This window comes from Aplosporella prunicola (genome assembly GCF_010093885.1).
Source record: "Aplosporella prunicola CBS 121167 unplaced genomic scaffold K452scaffold_14, whole genome shotgun sequence".
Taxonomy (NCBI): Eukaryota; Fungi; Ascomycota; class Dothideomycetes; order Botryosphaeriales; family Aplosporellaceae; genus Aplosporella; species Aplosporella prunicola.
The window spans coordinates 933,255-949,026 of NW_022983542.1; the positions used below are offsets into that span (position 1 = coordinate 933,255).

At 58.0% G+C, this 15,772-nt stretch overlaps 9 protein-coding genes across 9 annotated transcripts; 6 read left to right on the forward strand and 3 right to left on the reverse strand.

Annotated features, from left to right (window-relative positions):
- Positions 1 to 1,906: 1,906 nt before the first annotated feature.
- On the forward strand, positions 1,907 to 3,058 carry K452DRAFT_202519 (uncharacterized protein; the record flags this gene model as incomplete). The annotated part of the gene is made up of 2 exons (XM_033536056.1): positions 1,907 to 2,119; positions 2,231 to 3,058. Coding segments are annotated over 2 exons (1,041 nt in total), but the record flags the coding sequence as incomplete, so codon positions are not given.
- Positions 3,059 to 5,083: 2,025 nt separating this feature from the next.
- On the reverse strand, positions 5,084 to 5,667 carry K452DRAFT_309269 (uncharacterized protein; the record flags this gene model as incomplete). The annotated part of the gene is made up of 2 exons (XM_033543236.1): positions 5,084 to 5,184; positions 5,232 to 5,667. 2 exons carry the CDS (start codon positions 5,665 to 5,667, stop codon positions 5,084 to 5,086), a joined length of 537 nt encoding a protein of 178 aa, XP_033397234.1.
- A 760-nt stretch (positions 5,668 to 6,427) lies between these two features.
- Positions 6,428 to 7,290, forward strand: K452DRAFT_327158 (uncharacterized protein; the record flags this gene model as incomplete). Its single annotated transcript, XM_033544895.1, has 2 exons — positions 6,428 to 7,174; positions 7,237 to 7,290. The coding sequence occupies 2 exons, from the start codon at positions 6,428 to 6,430 to the stop codon at positions 7,288 to 7,290; spliced, it is 801 nt and encodes a 266-aa protein (XP_033397235.1).
- A 280-nt stretch (positions 7,291 to 7,570) lies between these two features.
- Positions 7,571 to 8,291, forward strand: K452DRAFT_40607 (uncharacterized protein). The gene has a single exon (XM_033546624.1). The coding sequence runs from the start codon at positions 7,691 to 7,693 to the stop codon at positions 8,078 to 8,080; it is 390 nt and encodes a 129-aa protein (XP_033397236.1). The 5' UTR covers positions 7,571 to 7,690; the 3' UTR covers positions 8,081 to 8,291.
- Positions 8,158 to 8,800, forward strand: K452DRAFT_40641 (uncharacterized protein). The gene has a single exon (XM_033546625.1). It carries the CDS (start codon positions 8,294 to 8,296, stop codon positions 8,666 to 8,668), a length of 375 nt encoding a protein of 124 aa, XP_033397237.1. The 5' UTR covers positions 8,158 to 8,293; the 3' UTR covers positions 8,669 to 8,800.
- K452DRAFT_319116 (uncharacterized protein) lies at positions 8,584 to 12,577 on the reverse strand. Its single transcript, XM_033544215.1, has 9 exons — positions 12,217 to 12,577; positions 12,126 to 12,150; positions 12,027 to 12,044; positions 11,848 to 11,969; positions 11,018 to 11,793; positions 10,898 to 10,970; positions 10,419 to 10,847; positions 10,195 to 10,371; positions 8,584 to 10,148 (listed from the first exon to the last, which is right to left on the reverse strand). Exons 1-9 carry the CDS (start codon positions 12,330 to 12,332, stop codon positions 8,933 to 8,935), a joined length of 2,952 nt encoding a protein of 983 aa, XP_033397238.1. The 5' UTR covers positions 12,333 to 12,577; the 3' UTR covers positions 8,584 to 8,932.
- Positions 12,578 to 12,801: 224 nt separating this feature from the next.
- On the reverse strand, positions 12,802 to 13,541 carry K452DRAFT_288217 (uncharacterized protein). Its single transcript, XM_033540608.1, has one exon. It carries the CDS (start codon positions 13,487 to 13,489, stop codon positions 12,905 to 12,907), a length of 585 nt encoding a protein of 194 aa, XP_033397239.1. The 5' UTR covers positions 13,490 to 13,541; the 3' UTR covers positions 12,802 to 12,904.
- Positions 13,542 to 14,305: 764 nt separating this feature from the next.
- On the forward strand, positions 14,306 to 15,613 carry K452DRAFT_288219 (uncharacterized protein). Its single transcript, XM_033540609.1, has one exon. It carries the CDS (start codon positions 14,668 to 14,670, stop codon positions 15,154 to 15,156), a length of 489 nt encoding a protein of 162 aa, XP_033397240.1. The 5' UTR covers positions 14,306 to 14,667; the 3' UTR covers positions 15,157 to 15,613.
- K452DRAFT_40678 (uncharacterized protein) lies at positions 15,248 to 15,551 on the forward strand. Its single transcript, XM_033546626.1, has one exon. It carries the CDS (start codon positions 15,339 to 15,341, stop codon positions 15,516 to 15,518), a length of 180 nt encoding a protein of 59 aa, XP_033397241.1. The 5' UTR covers positions 15,248 to 15,338; the 3' UTR covers positions 15,519 to 15,551.
- Positions 15,614 to 15,772: the final 159 nt, after the last annotated feature.

A 15,772-nucleotide genomic window follows, 5' to 3' on the forward strand; every position in this document is an offset into this window, starting at 1 on the left:
TCTCATAGGTTTCTTCGCCGCACTGTCTAGTACATCTTTCTGAACCAGCGCTCGCACGACACGCAAATTGTTTTTCTTCTCCGTCGGACTTCTCGTGCAAAGAATCGGTGCTTTTCGCTTGTTGGCACGCCGCATCCTCACTACTCTCACGTGACGCAACCATGCTGCTCGCTTCGCCCCTGAAATGCCTCGGCCTCGCCTTGCTGGCTGTGGCGGCGCCTGTACAATGTGAGTCCTGAACTGGAATACTTATGTGCTGTTGTGCGTACGATGTTGACCTGTGTCCTCGACTAGCGAGCGCAGCGCCGTCGTGGACGACGTCGATTATTCCGCACCCTTCTCGTGTGCCGTCTCACGGCGTCGTTTCGTTTGTTGGTACGTATGCGGCTGTCTGTTTCTTCTTTGTCTTCTCCATGTTTCATTTTGATTTTCTCTTTTGTTTTATTTGCTTGTTTTATTTTATTTTATTTTATTTTATTTTATTTTTTGTTTTGTTTTCTGTCCCTATCTTCCCCTCTCTGTCTTTCAAGCCGGTACCTCTGGCTAATATGCTTGTTTGGTAAGACACTACGTCCGGCAGAGACATCGAGGAGAGAGATAACGTGGGGGTTGTAGCCGCTGCCCTCGGCAGGTTCCAAGCCCTCGAAGACCTGAAAAAAGATTTAAGAGACTATCCGGTTCAGGATATGAAAAAGGCGGATCACCTAAGGGCTTGAGGACTGGTGGAAGGCGGGCGTTGCCTCTTCTTCAGTGGCGCAGGACACAGCACGAGACGACCTTTCCTATTTTGTTTCAAGCCAGCATTTCTTGTTCACGCACAAGTCGTTTCGTTCTCAACACTGAATCGTCACGCTAACACCCACTCTCTCCTCTGCAAGACACCACGGGTACCGCCGCAGGAACGATCGAAAAGAGAGACGGCGTCGACGACTTGAAGAACGGCGCCGGAGTGGTCCCGGTGCAGGCTATGAAGCCGGCGGATGCTTTGCTTGCGGCTTTGGGCGGCGGGCGCTGAGTGGTGGAGCAGTTGCTTTTACTGATTAAGGTTAGATGGGAGGTTGTTAGTGCTGTCGTTTTCGCAGTGTGCTTGGATGTCTTTAAAGCTCTTTTTTTTTTTCAGCAGTGTCGTTGAGTCCGCCGGTATAACTTCCAGTGAGGTGCTTTCTCATCGCTAGACTTTGAGCAATTCATCACACCCGTTGTCAACGAACAAAATTGAAAAAGAAAAAACATATATCCTCCGCCGGGTAGCCCCGCAGCAGCGGCCAGGCGTCGGCCCGCACGCACGCACGCACCGGGCACAGCCGCCCACCGCCCAGCGCACCGCCAGAAATTTCCACAGCAGCCCTCGCGCAACACCCATCACGGCCGCTCCCAACACCACCAGCAGCACACCATGTTCGCCGTCCCAGGCTGGAACCTGTCCGCGCCGCTCAAGGTCCAGACAGAGGCCGCGCCCGCCCCTGGCGCCGCCGCCGCCACCGCACCCAGCAAGAAGCGCAAGCGCGGCCGCGACAAGAAGACGGGCGCCAATGCTGCCCCGCTCGTCACCGAGGACAATGTCGCCGACATGTACGCGAGGCATATCGATGGGTTGAAGCCGGCGGCACGGCCGAAGGTGCAGGCGCAGGAGAAACCGAAGGCGAAGGAGGCGAAGCCGGAGGACAACAAGGGCAAGCTGAAGGACCAGAAGCAGCGGCGGGAGTCGGCTGGCGGGAAGGGCGAGGACGACAAGGCCAAGGCGCCTAGGAAGCAGCAGCAGCAGCAAGAGAAGGAAGCGGACAAGGGCGACGACACCGCCGCGCCCCCCAAGGCCAAGAAGCAGAAGAAGGACACCACCGCCACCGTCGCCGCACCCTCCGCTCCACCCCCCGCCCCCCTCCCCGCCGCCACAAAGCTCACGCCCCTGCAAGCCAAAATGCGCGAAAAGCTCGCCGCAGCCCGCTTCCGCCACCTCAACGAGACGCTGTACACGACGCCGTCGGCGCACGCCGCGCAGCTCGTGGCCAGCGACCCCTCCGTCTTCGCCGAATACCACGCCGGCTTCCGGCAGCAGGTGGCCGTGTGGCCCGAGAACCCGGTCGACGGCTTCGTCGCCCTGGTGCGCGCGAGGGCCAAGGTGCGCGAGAACTGGCGCGACAGGCGGAACCGCAAGGGCGGCGCGAAAAAGGGCCCGGACGACGGCAGCGATAGCGATGGCCCCGCGCCTCCGACTCCGGCGGCGTTGAAGCCCCTGCCCCGCACCCACGGCACTTGCACGCTTGCGGACTTGGGCTGCGGTGATGCCGCGCTGGCGACGCAGCTGACGCCGCAGGCGGGGAAGTTCCACCTCAAGCTGCACAGCTTCGACCTGGCGTCGCCGTCGCCCCTCGTCACTACGGCAGACATCGCGAACCTGCCCCTCGCGTCCAACTCTGTCGACGTCGCCCTCTTCTGCCTCGCCCTCATGGGCACCAACTGGCTCGACTTCATCGACGAAGCCTACCGCATCCTGCGCTGGCGCGGCGAGCTCTGGGTCGCCGAGATCAAATCGCGCTTCGGGCGCTCCGCCCACCAAGGGGGGCACAAGCCCGGCGAAGCAGTCGCGCACTCCGTCGGCAAACGCCAGAAGAAAAAAGCCGCTGCCGCCGCCTCCTCCAAAGCCGGCAAACAGGCTGCTGCCGCCGCCGACTCCGCCGCCAACGACGCCGCCCAGGCAGCCGCCGAGGCCGAGCTCGACGGCGACCTCGGCGGCGCGGTCCCCACCCCTGCCGGGCAGGAAACAGACGTCAGCGCGTTCGTAGCGGCGTTGCGCCGGCGCGGCTTCGTGCTGGATGCGCCGGTCGAGCGGCCGCAGGACGCCGTCGACCTCGGCAACAAGATGTTTGTGCGGATGCGGTTCGTCAAGGGCTTGCCGGCTCTGCGGGGGAAGAACGCCGGGCTCGATGCCGACGGGAAGCCGGTGCTGCAGCAGGGGATGCGCAAGCCGGGACGATTCACGGCGGTCAAGGAGGACGAGGAGGCGGATGATGAGGCGGATGCGAGGGTGCTGAAGCCGTGTGTTTATAAGTTGAGGTAGTGGGTAGTGGTGGGTGGTTGATGGTGGGTGAGGGAAAGTAGAAAACAAGCACGATCAAGCATAAATAGGTAATCGATTCACTGAATTTATGCCATACCGTCTTTTCCTCCTTGCAGCCAAACAAGCAAGGCCCAAGTCTCAAGTCCCAAGCCTCAACCCCTCAGCCCTATCCCCTCGACCCACACCCGCACGCGCAGACGCCTCGGCACGCAGGAAGGGGCAAGGAGGGTCGGCGAGGCTACGGGGTATATATATATATATATATAGAGATAGAGAGAGAGAGAAGTTAAGAGACGGTAGACGGCACACCACATCACCTCACACCTCCCACACACACACCACATCACCATCTTCTTCAACATCAACATCGAGAAGACGTTTCTCCCACATTCCGCATTCAACCCCACACCCCCTTGATCATTCACGTGCGTGCGTGCGAGATAGTTTTAGCCCGCAAGAGGTAGATGGAAAGTGGAAAACCAGTAGAGCGAACAAGGTAGAGGTGGAAAAGTACACGGTGCCACCGCCTGGATCTTAACCTGGTCTTGTTCTTTCCTGGCTTGACTTGACTTGCCTCATCGTAACTCGACTTGACTTTCTTTGCTATAGTTACTACTACTACTAGCCGTCCTCATTTCTTGCTCCCCTCCCATTCCCACTTCCTTCCTTCATCAATACGTACCCCCGTACCCCCTAGGTAGGTAAGCAACAAAAAGCAAAAATCAAAAAAGAAAATGAGGAAAAAAGAAAAGAGGGAAAAGAAAAAGAAATCATGCGCCGGACCCAATGATCTATGCCGCCTTCCGTCCTCCCCATCCACCCGCCCACCCAGCCACCCACCAACTATGCCGTTATGGCCATCAGCTAGCCATCGTCAAATTCCCCGTCCATCCCTTCATCCACCTATCCCGTCTTTCCCTCTTTCCCCCATCATCATCATCATCATCATCGTCGTCGAAGTCGTCGGTGCATGTCGCTTCGCTCCTCTTCTCCTCCACCACCACCCAATCACTCAGCCCTGGAACAGGAAACTAGCCGCGTACTCGACGTTTCCCCCCGTCGCGCGCAGCGCCTCAATCGCCTGCTGCCGCGAAAACCCCAGGCTGACGAGCTGGTCAATGTCCTGCGCGGGGAACGGATCCGCCGCCACGGCCTGGCGCGGCGGCAGTTGCGGCTGGCCCGCACCCGCACCCCCGAGCTTCTGGCCCTGACCCTGGAAGTTGCCGCCCGCCGCCGATGATGAGCTACCAGAAGCTCCCGACGGCCCCGCCTGGGCCGATGACGACGACGACGCTCCCGCTCCTCCCTCCGCCGAGCGCACCACCCCCGACCGCGTCCCCACCTCGGTCCCGTTCGGCCCCGCCACCGTCGGCTCCTGCTCCTGCGCGTCCTCGAAGCTCTTGGGAATCTCCGACTCGGGCAGGAACGGCACCTCGATGCCCTCGAAGCACAGCGCGTTCTTATCCAGGTCGATCTTGGCCCGGTACCGCTTCAGCATGTCCAGCCCAAACAGCAGGTCCACGCTCTTGCCCTCCATGACGGTGAAGGCGCACGGCATCTCGGCCCCGCCAATGCGTATCTCGGCGTGGTGCACCCGGCCCAGAATCGCCGCCGTGCCCACGCCCACCGCCCGCCCGCTGAAGCGCTTGTCGATCAGCCGCATGATGCCGCACGCCTCGGCGCACTCGGGCGACATGATGGTGGCTTGGGCGCCCGAGTCGACAAAGGCCTTGACCGGGTGGCCGTTGACTTGACAGTTGATGTAGAGCATCGTGACGCGCCCAAAGACTGGGAGAGGATATGTGGTTAGCGGGTGCATGTTGTCGTCGTTTCGTTAGGGGAGAGCGCTGGGTTGGCAATGGACACTGGCAATGGCGCGCTGCGGCACTACATTTATAGAGGGGAGCAAAAGCCAAAAGGAGACAAGAGAGCATTCCTGGCCGGCAGCGAGGAGTGTAGTGTCTTGCTCGATAGCGCTGGGACCGGGCTGCAGCTCCAGACCGATCGGGCCCGACGGCCATCGCTTTAGTCCCGGGTCACAGGCCAGCGGAGCCGCGACGCCCATTTTCCAGGGCTCACAGGCTTTTTCGCCCCCCGGTTGTACAGTGCAGAGGTACACAGCGCCCCTGCGCAAGCCATGCGGACGGAGACAGGAAAGAAAGGACGTACGTACCTGCGGGATTGTGCTCGTAGGCGTGCTGCAGGTTCTCGATGACGCGCTCCTGGCGGATTATCTCCTCAATCTTGGCCTGGGCGTCGGCGTTGAACGGGTCGGCGTTGAGCAGGTTGAGCTGGTACTGGTGCTCGCGCTGCTGCTCCTCTTGCTGGCGGACCATGTTGGTCCACTCCTCGCGCCAGCGGTTGGGATCGTTGATGGCGGCGGCGAGCGCGGGCCGCTGGTCGCGCAGCTGGCTCAGAGCGTCGGCGTCGCCGAGCATGCGCAACCTCGTCGTCTCCATCTCCTCGACGCGCGGCAAGCCCCGCTGTTGTTGTTGTTGTTGTTGTTGCTGTTGTTGCTGTCGCTGTTGCTGTTGTTGCTGCTGCTGCTGGGGCGTGCCCCGGCTTCGGGAAGCTTGGGCGGGCTGTTGTCTAATGAGCATGGCCAGCATCTCGCCGTCCTGGATGCCGGCCTCCTCGAGTGTCTTGGTGTCGCCGACGAGAGGCTGGCCATTGAGGTAGAACTGCTGCAAGTGGGCGGGGAATTGCGTCTCGGATTGCACGAAACCCTTAAGGTCTTGGACGGTGAGGCCCGGCGGCAGGTCGAGCGTCAGGAGCTCCTGGTCGGCGGGCTCGTTGGGCGCGTTGATGGATATGGTTATACGCGGCCTGTTTTGTGCGAGGGTTAGCGAGTCGCACTGGATGGGAGAGATGTGGCTCACATTTGGACCTTGCGTGGGTGATGCAGGCGACGACGGATTGGGGTGGTACTCAGGCAAGTGAGAGTTTCGGGAAGGTTGGGAGGGAGTGTGTGTGTTCGGTGGACGGTGTGGGGGGGCGAGAGGCGGGGAGGCGGGGGGGAAGGGTATTCGAAGGAAAGGAATGGAAGACTGCGGGGGGATGGCGAATGATGACACGGTCGGGCGAGGATAGGTTTGGGCAGAAATATGTAATGCAATGTATGAAAAGGCCTCGAGAGGGTGGAACGAGTGGAACAGAGCAGAGGGAACAAGAGGGTAAGCGGCAGGCGGGGCAGCACGGCATCGTCACCACCAAGCCGGCTGACTAAGTGTGTACCTGGACTTGAGGTCATAGCAGGTACGAGAACAGCACACTCCCACTCTCACCCTCACACACCCATCCCTCTCGCACACTCCCCCTCTCACCCTCACACACCCATCCCTCTCGCCCACCCTCACACCACCACCAACAATGCCCCGCCCCCTCGAGTCCGAAAAGGCCACCCTCGCCGACATGCCACCCCTCACCAAATCCCCCAGCCAAGCCGTCGACAACAACTACGAAAACGACCCCGGCGACCGCCTGCAAAAAGACCTGCAAAAGGGCCGCCAGCGCGACGAGCTGCACCCGCTCGTCCACACCCTCAATCCCTCCTACATCGACTCGTGCGACCGGCTCGAGCAAGCCGCCTTCCCGCCCGCCGAGCGCGCATCGCGCGACAAGTTCGCCTACCGCCTCACCGTCTGTGGCGAGCTGAGCCTGGGCCTCTTCACGACCGCTCAAATCCCCTCGGCCGCCACGGCCGACGCCGCCCACCTCGTCGACTCGGCCGCCCCGGACCGCAAGGAGCTGCTGCTCGCCCACGTCTCGGCCACCAAGACGCGCAACACCACCGTCCGCGACCCGGACATGGACTTCCCGCCCGACTGGCGCGAGCGCGGCACCAGCGCGTCCGTGGCCCACGACAACCAGCTCGGCCACCATGAGGACGGCCGCACCGTCGCCATCCACTCCCTCGCCGTCGACCCGGAGCACCAGCGCCGCGGCCTCGGCAGGACCCTGCTGAAAGCCTATATCCACCGCATCCAGATGAGCGGCGTCGCGGACCGCATCGCCCTCATCTCCCACGGGCCCCTCGTGCCGTTTTACGAGTCCCTCGGCTTCGAGCAAAAGGGACCCAGCTCCGCGCAGATTGGCGGCGGCGGGTGGATCGATATGGTAGGTTTGGTTTGGTTTCGCTGTCGTTCGCGTGCTGTACCTACGCTAACCCATTGGTCCAGGTCCTCGAGTTCCCCGAGCAGCCGACCATGCAGCAGCGCTTCCAGCAGAGCTAGATGGACTCTGCGCAGCTCTCTCAATTCCCTTTTTTTCCCCGGCGCACGCGGCTCCAATTCGATAAAATGGCCGGAGTTTCGAATCAATGACTTTGATGACGATGATGAACACAAACATGAAATTGGCGATGATGGAAAAATAGTACGTGAATATGGTTGACAGAGTGGGGCGGGGTGGGTTGGGTAGAGGTGATAATGACGGAAAATATGACGAGCGAGCGAGCGTGTGAGCGGGTGAGTGAGCGACCAGACGACCGAGCATTGCCTGCCCTCCAACGCACCAAACCCAAGAATCAAGAACAGGAACGAACGAAAGACGAAAGGAACGATCAAGCACGCACGACCTACCTACCAAAGAAGCTCTTTCTCGTTCTCGTTGTCATCGTCATCCATCCATTGAATGCTGCAGTTGTTGGTATTTCGTTGGCATTTTTCTTGCTGCTTTGTTGTTCGTATTTCATTGTCATTCTCACAGCATCAGCATACACGCATGCATGCATATCATATGGACGTGGGGGTGCATGGTTTTGCATGTTTTGTTTCTCTGGGCGCTTCTAGGGACGGTGTTTTGTTCTGTTCTGTTCAAGCTTTTCTGTTCTACTACGCTCTGTTCTATTCCGTTTGGATCAAACTTTTCTTCCCTCCTTCCCCCCCTGTCGCACCATTGTCCCGTTCGCTCTACCATCAGCCGGTGCGCGTGCCAGTGGCGGAAGCGTACCTACGCAGGGTAGCAGGCGACACTTTTGACGAGAGAGGGGGGAAGGAGGACGGTGGCAGTTGTTTGGTTTAGGTTACGTTGCGTAGGGTATAGGTGTGGCACTAGGTGTAGGACCGTCTGTTTGTCTGTACGCTGTATGCTGTACCCTGTATGCCTAGGTTGGTAGGTAGATAGGTAGGTAGTGATTAGCACATCTCTACTGAGACGCACGACACGCGCTGAGATGAGCTCGATCGAGAACGCAAGACTGCCTCGCACGCCTTGCTAACGCTGCTTGCGCCCTTGATGATGATGATGAGGAGGATGCCCGCGCCCATTCACATGCCTAGCAGCGCGCAAATGCTCGGCAATGATACCGCATATCCACGTGTACCAAGATACAGATACAGACACAACAGACAGACAGATAAAGGACTGGCAAACGTGGCTGTGATGTTCTGCACTGTATGTAGGAGTAGTACACTGAAGCACACTACACGACACCCCACCCCACCCCACCCCACCACGCCGCGCTACAGCCAGCCATCCACTCACCCATTCATACAGACCAGACAACCCCCTCACCCCACTCACCCCACACCTACCCACCCAACCCACTCAATCAATGAAACGAGCCCTGCAGCGCGCTCAAGTCGCCGTTCGGAATGCCGAAGAAATTGAACCTGCCCTCCCAGAAACCGCCCCGGTCCAATCGTCAGCCAAGCGTGAACTACTAGCGTATAACCGTAACCATAAACCATAAACGAAAACACATTATCATCTTCTTCTTTCATCGTCTCCTCGTTCGTGTCGTAGCAGTAGTAGTGGTAGTAGCAGTAGTCGAGGAAAAGAACAGAAACATGCAAGCACGGAAAAAGAAAAGAAGACGAAGATAGTTATCGTGCAAAAGAAGAAACAAGAAACAGCAACAACAATGCTCATCATCTATCTGCCGCTCAGCCCCATCGACTGCAGCGCCTCGGCCGCCGCCGCCGCCGCCGTGCCCGACGTCGGCTGCTGCTGCTGCTGCTGCTGCGGCAGCGGCGCGTAGAAGCCTGCCGCCGTCGGAGGAGCCCGAGCAGAGGGAGGAGGAGCATAGTGCTGCGCGGAAAGGAAGACGTACCAGTCCTCGACGTTGAGCGTCGTCGGCGCGATCGGCTGGCCCCTGCTGCTGTTGCTCCACGTCTCGTCGTTGCCCACTTGCTGTGCGTGTTGTTGCTGTTGTTGGTGTTTTGCGTGTTGCTGCTGCTGCTGCTGCTGCTGTTGTTGCGTGTTCGCCATGTCTAGCTGTGCCCACGCGTTCGCGTCCGCCTGGTGCATGCTCTGCGCCGGCATCGACATCGCGCCGCCGTTCGACGGCAGCGGCTGCGGTTGGCTGGCCAGTATCTGCTGCGGGGACTGCTGCGACACGCGCGGCGGCGCCGGGTTCTGCGCGTGCATGGACATCTGGCCCGAGAGCTGCGGGTCCACGATCGAGTGCTGCTGGGTGGGTGAGATGGTGGGGAAGGAAAGATTCGTATCGGCGGGGAACAGCTGGTCAGGCTGGAAGTTTTGCCAAATGTCCTGCGACAGGTTGGGAGTATCGCGAGTAACGAGAAATAAGTCCGGAGGGGTCCCGGGATATGAATAAGAAGGGTTGAAAGGACTCGTGGGACGCGTACCGGAGCGTGACGGCCCCATAAATGCGTCTCGGTTCTGACGGGTCATGTCGGGCGAAGCTGCAGTCATTGTCGGTATCTGGGGCTGAAGATCTCGTGAAGGTGTGACGGCCGGAGTCTGCGGCCGTGATCGCTCATACGACACCTGCGGCGCGGGCGGCCCGCTGGCGAAGCTGATGTCCATGTCGTCAAACTTGCGCTTCAACGCTTCGTCCCTGGGCTTTGGGTGAGGATGCTGCGGCTGCGATTGAGCCATAGAAGGAGGTTTGGGCTTCTGATGCCGCTTGCCCGCGGCTTTTTGCAGCCTTTCCTCGAGAACCTTGTTCCCAAGAATTGACTCGAAGAGAGTATGAACCATCTTCGCGACGAGCCACACCCTTGAGACGTCCTTGAGTGCGTTCATACATACCGTCAGCCTCTGCTCGGTTGCCGAGACAATTTGCTTATTCGATGATCGCATCTGATAAACATGCATGATGAGTGCGGAAAACAAGCTGTAAACACTGGAAGGGGTCAGCATCGCTCAAAGGTTGGCTTTCTTCTGCTTACATAAAAGCAGGCGTATAACGTAATTCATCGTACGCTTGCAGGCTCTCGATGATCGCCGTGATCATGCCAGCCGCCTGGTAGGCAATGGTACGTGATGGATAAGCCCCTTGTAGCTGATCCATCTTGGGCGAACCCGCAGGAGGCATGTGTGCCCGATGAAGCAAGCAAAGGGTAGTGCTGGAGAGTGTTAGAAACTAGTAGAGAGCAGAGAATCGTATGCATACTAGTAGTTGGCGTGCAGCAGCGCCGACCAGAAGTGGTGGCGGCCCTTTTCCCAATAGACCTCTTTCGGGCAGTGTTGAAGCCAATCTGCAAGTGCCATATCGCTGTGTGTCAGGTCAATAGCATTCGTCCGCCGGAATTTGGAAGCAACAGAATACTGTTGTGACAGCACCAGGCCCATAATTTCACACAGCTTGACGTAGTTAATGAAGAACTGGACGTGCACGGGATCTGGCCTGTACTCGGCCGGGCGATCTGGCTCGTCTTCGATAAAATCGTCCTCGGAAATCATCTCAACGTCGGAGTCCTCGGGGTTGATCGCTACGGGCCGTCCGAGAGCTACCGCGACTGACCGATCTCGGGAGAAAAGCGTCCACCAGATGCGCTTCCACAATCGCTTGTCGGATCTGGTGAGCTGAGAACCCTCCACGCTGCAATTGTTTAGCGCATGTTTACCTAATCAATAGTCTGTATTGCCTACCTCCGGTGCATTCCGGAGCCTTGGGCCACTACAATGGCGACCCTGCTCCAGTAGAAAACATTTTTCGTGACATCTAAACAAAGTCAGTCACGTCATCGAAGGGTGGCGGGTGACTACCACCTTCCGGGCCTTCCCAATACCAGCCCATCAGAATAACCGCCTGGACAATGGTCACTCGATCGTCCTCGTAGTTTGCATCAAACAGCGCTTTGGCTCGCTTGTAGAAAGTCATGGCCGCTGGCGTCGTGGAACCGCTTGAATCCATGAGCTGCGGGTTGGTGCATACGCGGGAACCGGCGAGGAGTATGGCTTGCAGCAGGAGAAGAGAGGGCGGGTTCTTGGGATCTCGGTATTGCCGCATGAAGCGGCTGCGGTTGATGACCGGCACCACCGGTGCGACCCATCTGAAGAAGGCATCTACCAGCTCGTCGCACAGAGCGCGAGGCGGCAGCAGGAAAGCGCCTCTGGTGTGGAGGATGTTGATTTCAATGTCATCAAGCTCGTTGACGCGCGCCTTTGCGCCACGGACGTTTTCCGGCAGAGGATAATGCACCACGTCCGTCGTCCCGTATCGATCATGCACGAGGAGGGACAAATTGGAGGATTCTCCGAGGTATGCGACCCGACCGGCTTCCTTGATGGGGGCCCTTGCGAACTTTGGCTTCATAAACTGTAGATAGGACCCGTTGTGAGCCGACTGTTGCGCATTGTAGGCGGGCGGCAAGGCCGTCGAGGGGATGCCGTCGGGAGAATTCGTTACCGTCGTCTTTTCATCCGGGCCCAAGTTCAACGCCGTGGGGTTGGGGTTCTGCAGCACCGCGGCCGGCGAGTGGTTCGTGGTGACAATGTTGGTCGAGGAGCGCCGGTCACCATCCTGCAGGGCGTCGCTGCGGTCACTAGGCACGATGAGCGTCGCGCCCAAGGCCAAGAGGATCGGTTCCGGGCCTCACCTGTCCGTGTCTTTGGCCTTTGTGGTCGTCTTCTTCCGCTTGGGCGTGGGGATGCGACACTCGATGGCGAAGGCGGTGCAGTTGGTGCAGGGCACACCCAGGCTGGCAGCATCGCAACGAACCTGCGCAAAAGTATGGTGAGACAAGGGCGGGCTGGCGGGTTGGTGGGACACACGAACCTTTCGCGCATGGCACGTCTGTCGCGTGCGGAGGAGGCGTTAGCAAAGAAACCTCGGTGCCGAGGCACGATTTCGGTGCAAACAGGACGGCAAACGTACCTCACAGGCTCGCGATGCGCGCTGCCTTGTCGTTCCCCAGCACTGTCAGATGCCGTTCCGCATACGCCATGGACGCCGTCTGTCCACTCACCTGCGAAAGCTTGGATGGCCCGGCGACTGGTTCTGGGGGGCGGCCGAGGGCGTGGGCTGGATGGCGGGCGGCGGCGCAGGCGCGGACATGCCCATGAAGCTCGTCTCTTGGGCCATGGCCGGCGGTGCGCGGTGCGCGGTGCGGAATGCGTCAGGTAGTGGGGAGGAATGGTGTTGCAGCGTGTGAGAGAGAGAGAGGGCAGCTTGGACGGGCGCTGGTCGAGGCGGTACGGTACCCTAGGGACGCGCGCCCGGATCTCGTCGAGCGCGACAACCTACGGCGGGACAGTAGTGGTCGCAACGGCCAGTAGTCCCTTTTTCTCTCTTCTTGCTTCTTCCCTTCTGGGGATGTGAAACCGGCGCACCATTGCAGGCTGGGGGATCAGTGGAGAAAATGCAGCGGCCCGTCACGCATCATCGCTGCTCGTTTGCCTCCCTTTCCCTACCTAGGGCCAAACATGACATTGCCCTTCTGCCCCCGTCTCATTGGCCTAGGCCCTTCCGCATTCCTCTTTCGCGAGCCGCACGTGGTGCAGCTTGTGACACCCCCCTGCACACCCTTCTAGAATTTCTGGCTTGAGAAGCTTGTCTTTTCATTCATCACTTTGTACCCGTGGTAAATCTATCGCCTGTCTTGATCGCTAGCCTGATCCTCCGTAGGTAGCCTCCATGCTCATCGGCTCATCGGCTCATCCGGCCCTTTCGCGCCTCTGTCTGAAGCACTCCAGCATCACAGCCGTCTGCGCGGCCGTAACAAACTGCAGCTGAATCCCGTCCACTTCGCCGCGTCTGATGTCATCCTCGGTGACCCACAGGTAAGCCTGATGTTCGATGGGATCAAGCTTGACAGGAATGTCCTTCTCTGTCTTTTCCTTTCCCTCGGCCACCTCAACCTCGAATGACAGCTTCAGCCACATCTTCTTGCGCATGCCCCATCCCGAATGAAACTCAACACCCTCGCCAACCTGGTTGAGGATGGACACGGCACGGAGACCGGCCTCTTCCATGAGCTCGCGGGCGACGGCGTGAAAGATGGTCTTGTCTTCAGGATCGACTGATCCGCCCGGGAACTCCCAGCAGTTGGCGAAGGATCTCTCGGTAGCGCTTCGCTTGACGAGGAGTAGACGATCGTTGTGGAACACGAGTGCGCCAACCGCGACTTGGTGGTACTTTGGGTGAAGTCGCAAGAACGTAGCATGGTCGACTGAGAGTTGAGAGAGATCCTCTGGGAAAGCGAAGAGCTTCTCGGTGGTAGGCTCGCCAGCTGAAGACATCTTGAGTGATTGAAGTGAAGTGATGGTATCGACGACAGATGGGTTGGCAGGATTGATGTCGACGAAAGACGAAGAATGAGAAGGCTGTTTTGGTACTTGATAAGTACAGTTGTTGCCTGAATGAGGCTCTGAAGGGAGGTTGAATAGAGAAGTTATGTGGTTGCCTGGATGCAGTTTGATTTCAAGCTACACTGAAGGTCATTCGCAATGTTAGTTGCTTGATTGTCTTGGAGCCTTTGAAAGGAGTTTGTCAAGCTGTGAAGGCTTCTAAGGACCGTGTTTGGGCTGTTGATCATTCAGGTCAGGAAGGTGCAGCAACAAGTTCCGAAGTCGCTACAGGATCCTACTAAAGGGATTTCAGGCTTCGACAGCATCGTGACTTTTGATCCAATTAAATGTGAACTTTTGCGCGTATGGGCTTCTTCATTTTTATCTACCACACAAGGAGCAGCCTGGCAGAGGGGGGCAAGAGGATCGACCGCCGTCTTCCGAGATCTCCCCTCCGCATTTCGGGTTCGCTTCCAAGCTTTTCGGCCAGGACGTCACTGGTCCAACGTCTTGCGTCGTCTACTCGTACTTTATTCCCTCTCACCTCCACTTCATTTTGTCCACAGAAAAAACAGTTGAGCTGTCAGGCCTCAAAGGAAATCAAGAGCTGTGTCACCAATTTTTCTTCCTGGTAAGCCGGCGCCGGCATAAGAACGCCTCCCACCGGCTCATCCCAAAGCGGCAATCCGAACGTCCCTTCAGAGAGGCGGGGTAGAGGCTGCTTGTTGCACCTGCTCGTCAGCAATTCCCGTTCAATCATCGCCCAGCACCGCAAGCCGCGTACATAAGAGCTTCCCCGCCGCCATGACGAAGAAGCACATCAAGATCTCTACCGGCCTCAAAATCGACGCAACGAACTACTACGAGCGCAGAGAGGACCACCGCACCGGCGAGACTACCACAATCAGCCACAACCGCCCTGTGTCTGGCACGTCATCCGTCACCATCACCAGCAAGCCTCTGAAAGTCGATCATAGTTGTAGCTCGGGACCCCGCAAGACTGAGCATCACTCCACGTGGATTCCCAAGGTCGAGAAAGAAACGCGCACCTCTTCCGCGGAAACCAAGAAGGGCGAGTCGTACGATAGCTCAGCGCTTTTCGAATAGCACCTTGTCACCGTGACATCACCATGGAAAACCAACAGCCTCTGCGCATCGTTGTCGGCAGCGACGACGCCGGCATCAACTACAAAAACACCATTAGCTCCGACCTGTCCAACGACCCCCGCGTCGCCGACGTGATTGACGTCGGCGTCTCCGAAACAGACGACAAGACGGCGTACCCGCACATAGCCGTCGACGCGGCAAAGCTCATCTACGAAGGCAAGGCCGACCGCGCCTTGCTCATCTGCGGAACCGGCCTAGGCGTCGCCATCAGCGCAAACAAGGTCCCCGGAATCCGTGCCGTCACGGCCCACGACAGCTTCAGTGTCGAGCGTGCCATAATGAGCAATGATGCGCAGGTCCTGTGCATGGGCGAAAGAGTCATCGGACTGGAGGTCGCACGACGTCTCGCCAAGGAGTGGTTGGGCTATAGATTCGATCCCAACAGCGCTAGTGCGCAGAAAGTCAAGGCTATCTCCGACCATGAGGTTAGGAATTTTGACTTGAAGGTTTGAGTTTCATTTATCCGTGGAGCAAGAGAAGTTTACAAACGTTTCGGTGTTTTTCCTGACTGGCCCTGCCGATTTTTCTGTCCTTGAACGGATAAGCAAGCATATATGTTTTTATTAGTACCAATCATTCTTCATTCCGAACGCAACGCCTTAGCGTGAACCTCTCGATTCATCAAACAGCATCAATGCCACGACCCAACCTAAGCTACCATTCAGTTCTCTTCATACATCTACAGGCTAGTTCATGCCATTGTCGATCTACGGCCTGCTACAGGGTACGGTTACAAGCATTAACTGCTTTGCTCTCGGTTTATACCGACCACTGCGTCGGGAAGAATGGAACTTCGTTGAAGTCGCGGGTGTAGGAAGTACTTCCGAGAGACGTCTTCAATATCCTCTAAACACATTATTCTGGCTTTCTATTTGCTATACTATTGTTTTGTCCATGAAGCTACTGGATGTTCGCTTTCATTGCGTAAGGTTTTGAGGCAAATCATCAGGAAGAATAAAATAGGATGATTGCTTGTCATTGAAAGAAATGTAGTGTGAACAAACTGCAGAGCAGGAGAGCTTCTTGTTTGGCGACAGATCAAGGTAGATACAGCTGTTGATGTTATTG

Bases quoted from the DNA above. Each gene is read 5' to 3' on its own strand.
- K452DRAFT_40607 (XM_033546624.1), top strand. From the start codon at position 7,691: ATGCTGCAGTTGTTGGTATTTCGTTGGCATTTTTCTTGCTGCTTTGTT.
- K452DRAFT_40641 (XM_033546625.1), top strand. From the start codon at position 8,294: ATGATGATGATGAGGAGGATGCCCGCGCCCATTCACATGCCTAGCAGC.
- K452DRAFT_319116 (XM_033544215.1), bottom strand. From the start codon at position 12,332: ATGGCCCAAGAGACGAGCTTCATGGGCATGTCCGCGCCTGCGCCGCCG. The intron at 10,848-10,897 runs GTAGGCAATACA...AAACAATTGCAG, and splicing joins GGCTCCGGAATGCACCGGAG to CGTGGAGGGTTCTCAGCTCA. The intron at 10,149-10,194 runs GTAAGCAGAAGA...GACCCCTTCCAG, and splicing joins CGTTATACGCCTGCTTTTAT to TGTTTACAGCTTGTTTTCCG.
- K452DRAFT_288217 (XM_033540608.1), bottom strand. From the start codon at position 13,489: ATGTCTTCAGCTGGCGAGCCTACCACCGAGAAGCTCTTCGCTTTCCCA.
- K452DRAFT_288219 (XM_033540609.1), top strand. From the start codon at position 14,668: ATGGAAAACCAACAGCCTCTGCGCATCGTTGTCGGCAGCGACGACGCC.
- K452DRAFT_40678 (XM_033546626.1), top strand. From the start codon at position 15,339: ATGCCACGACCCAACCTAAGCTACCATTCAGTTCTCTTCATACATCTA.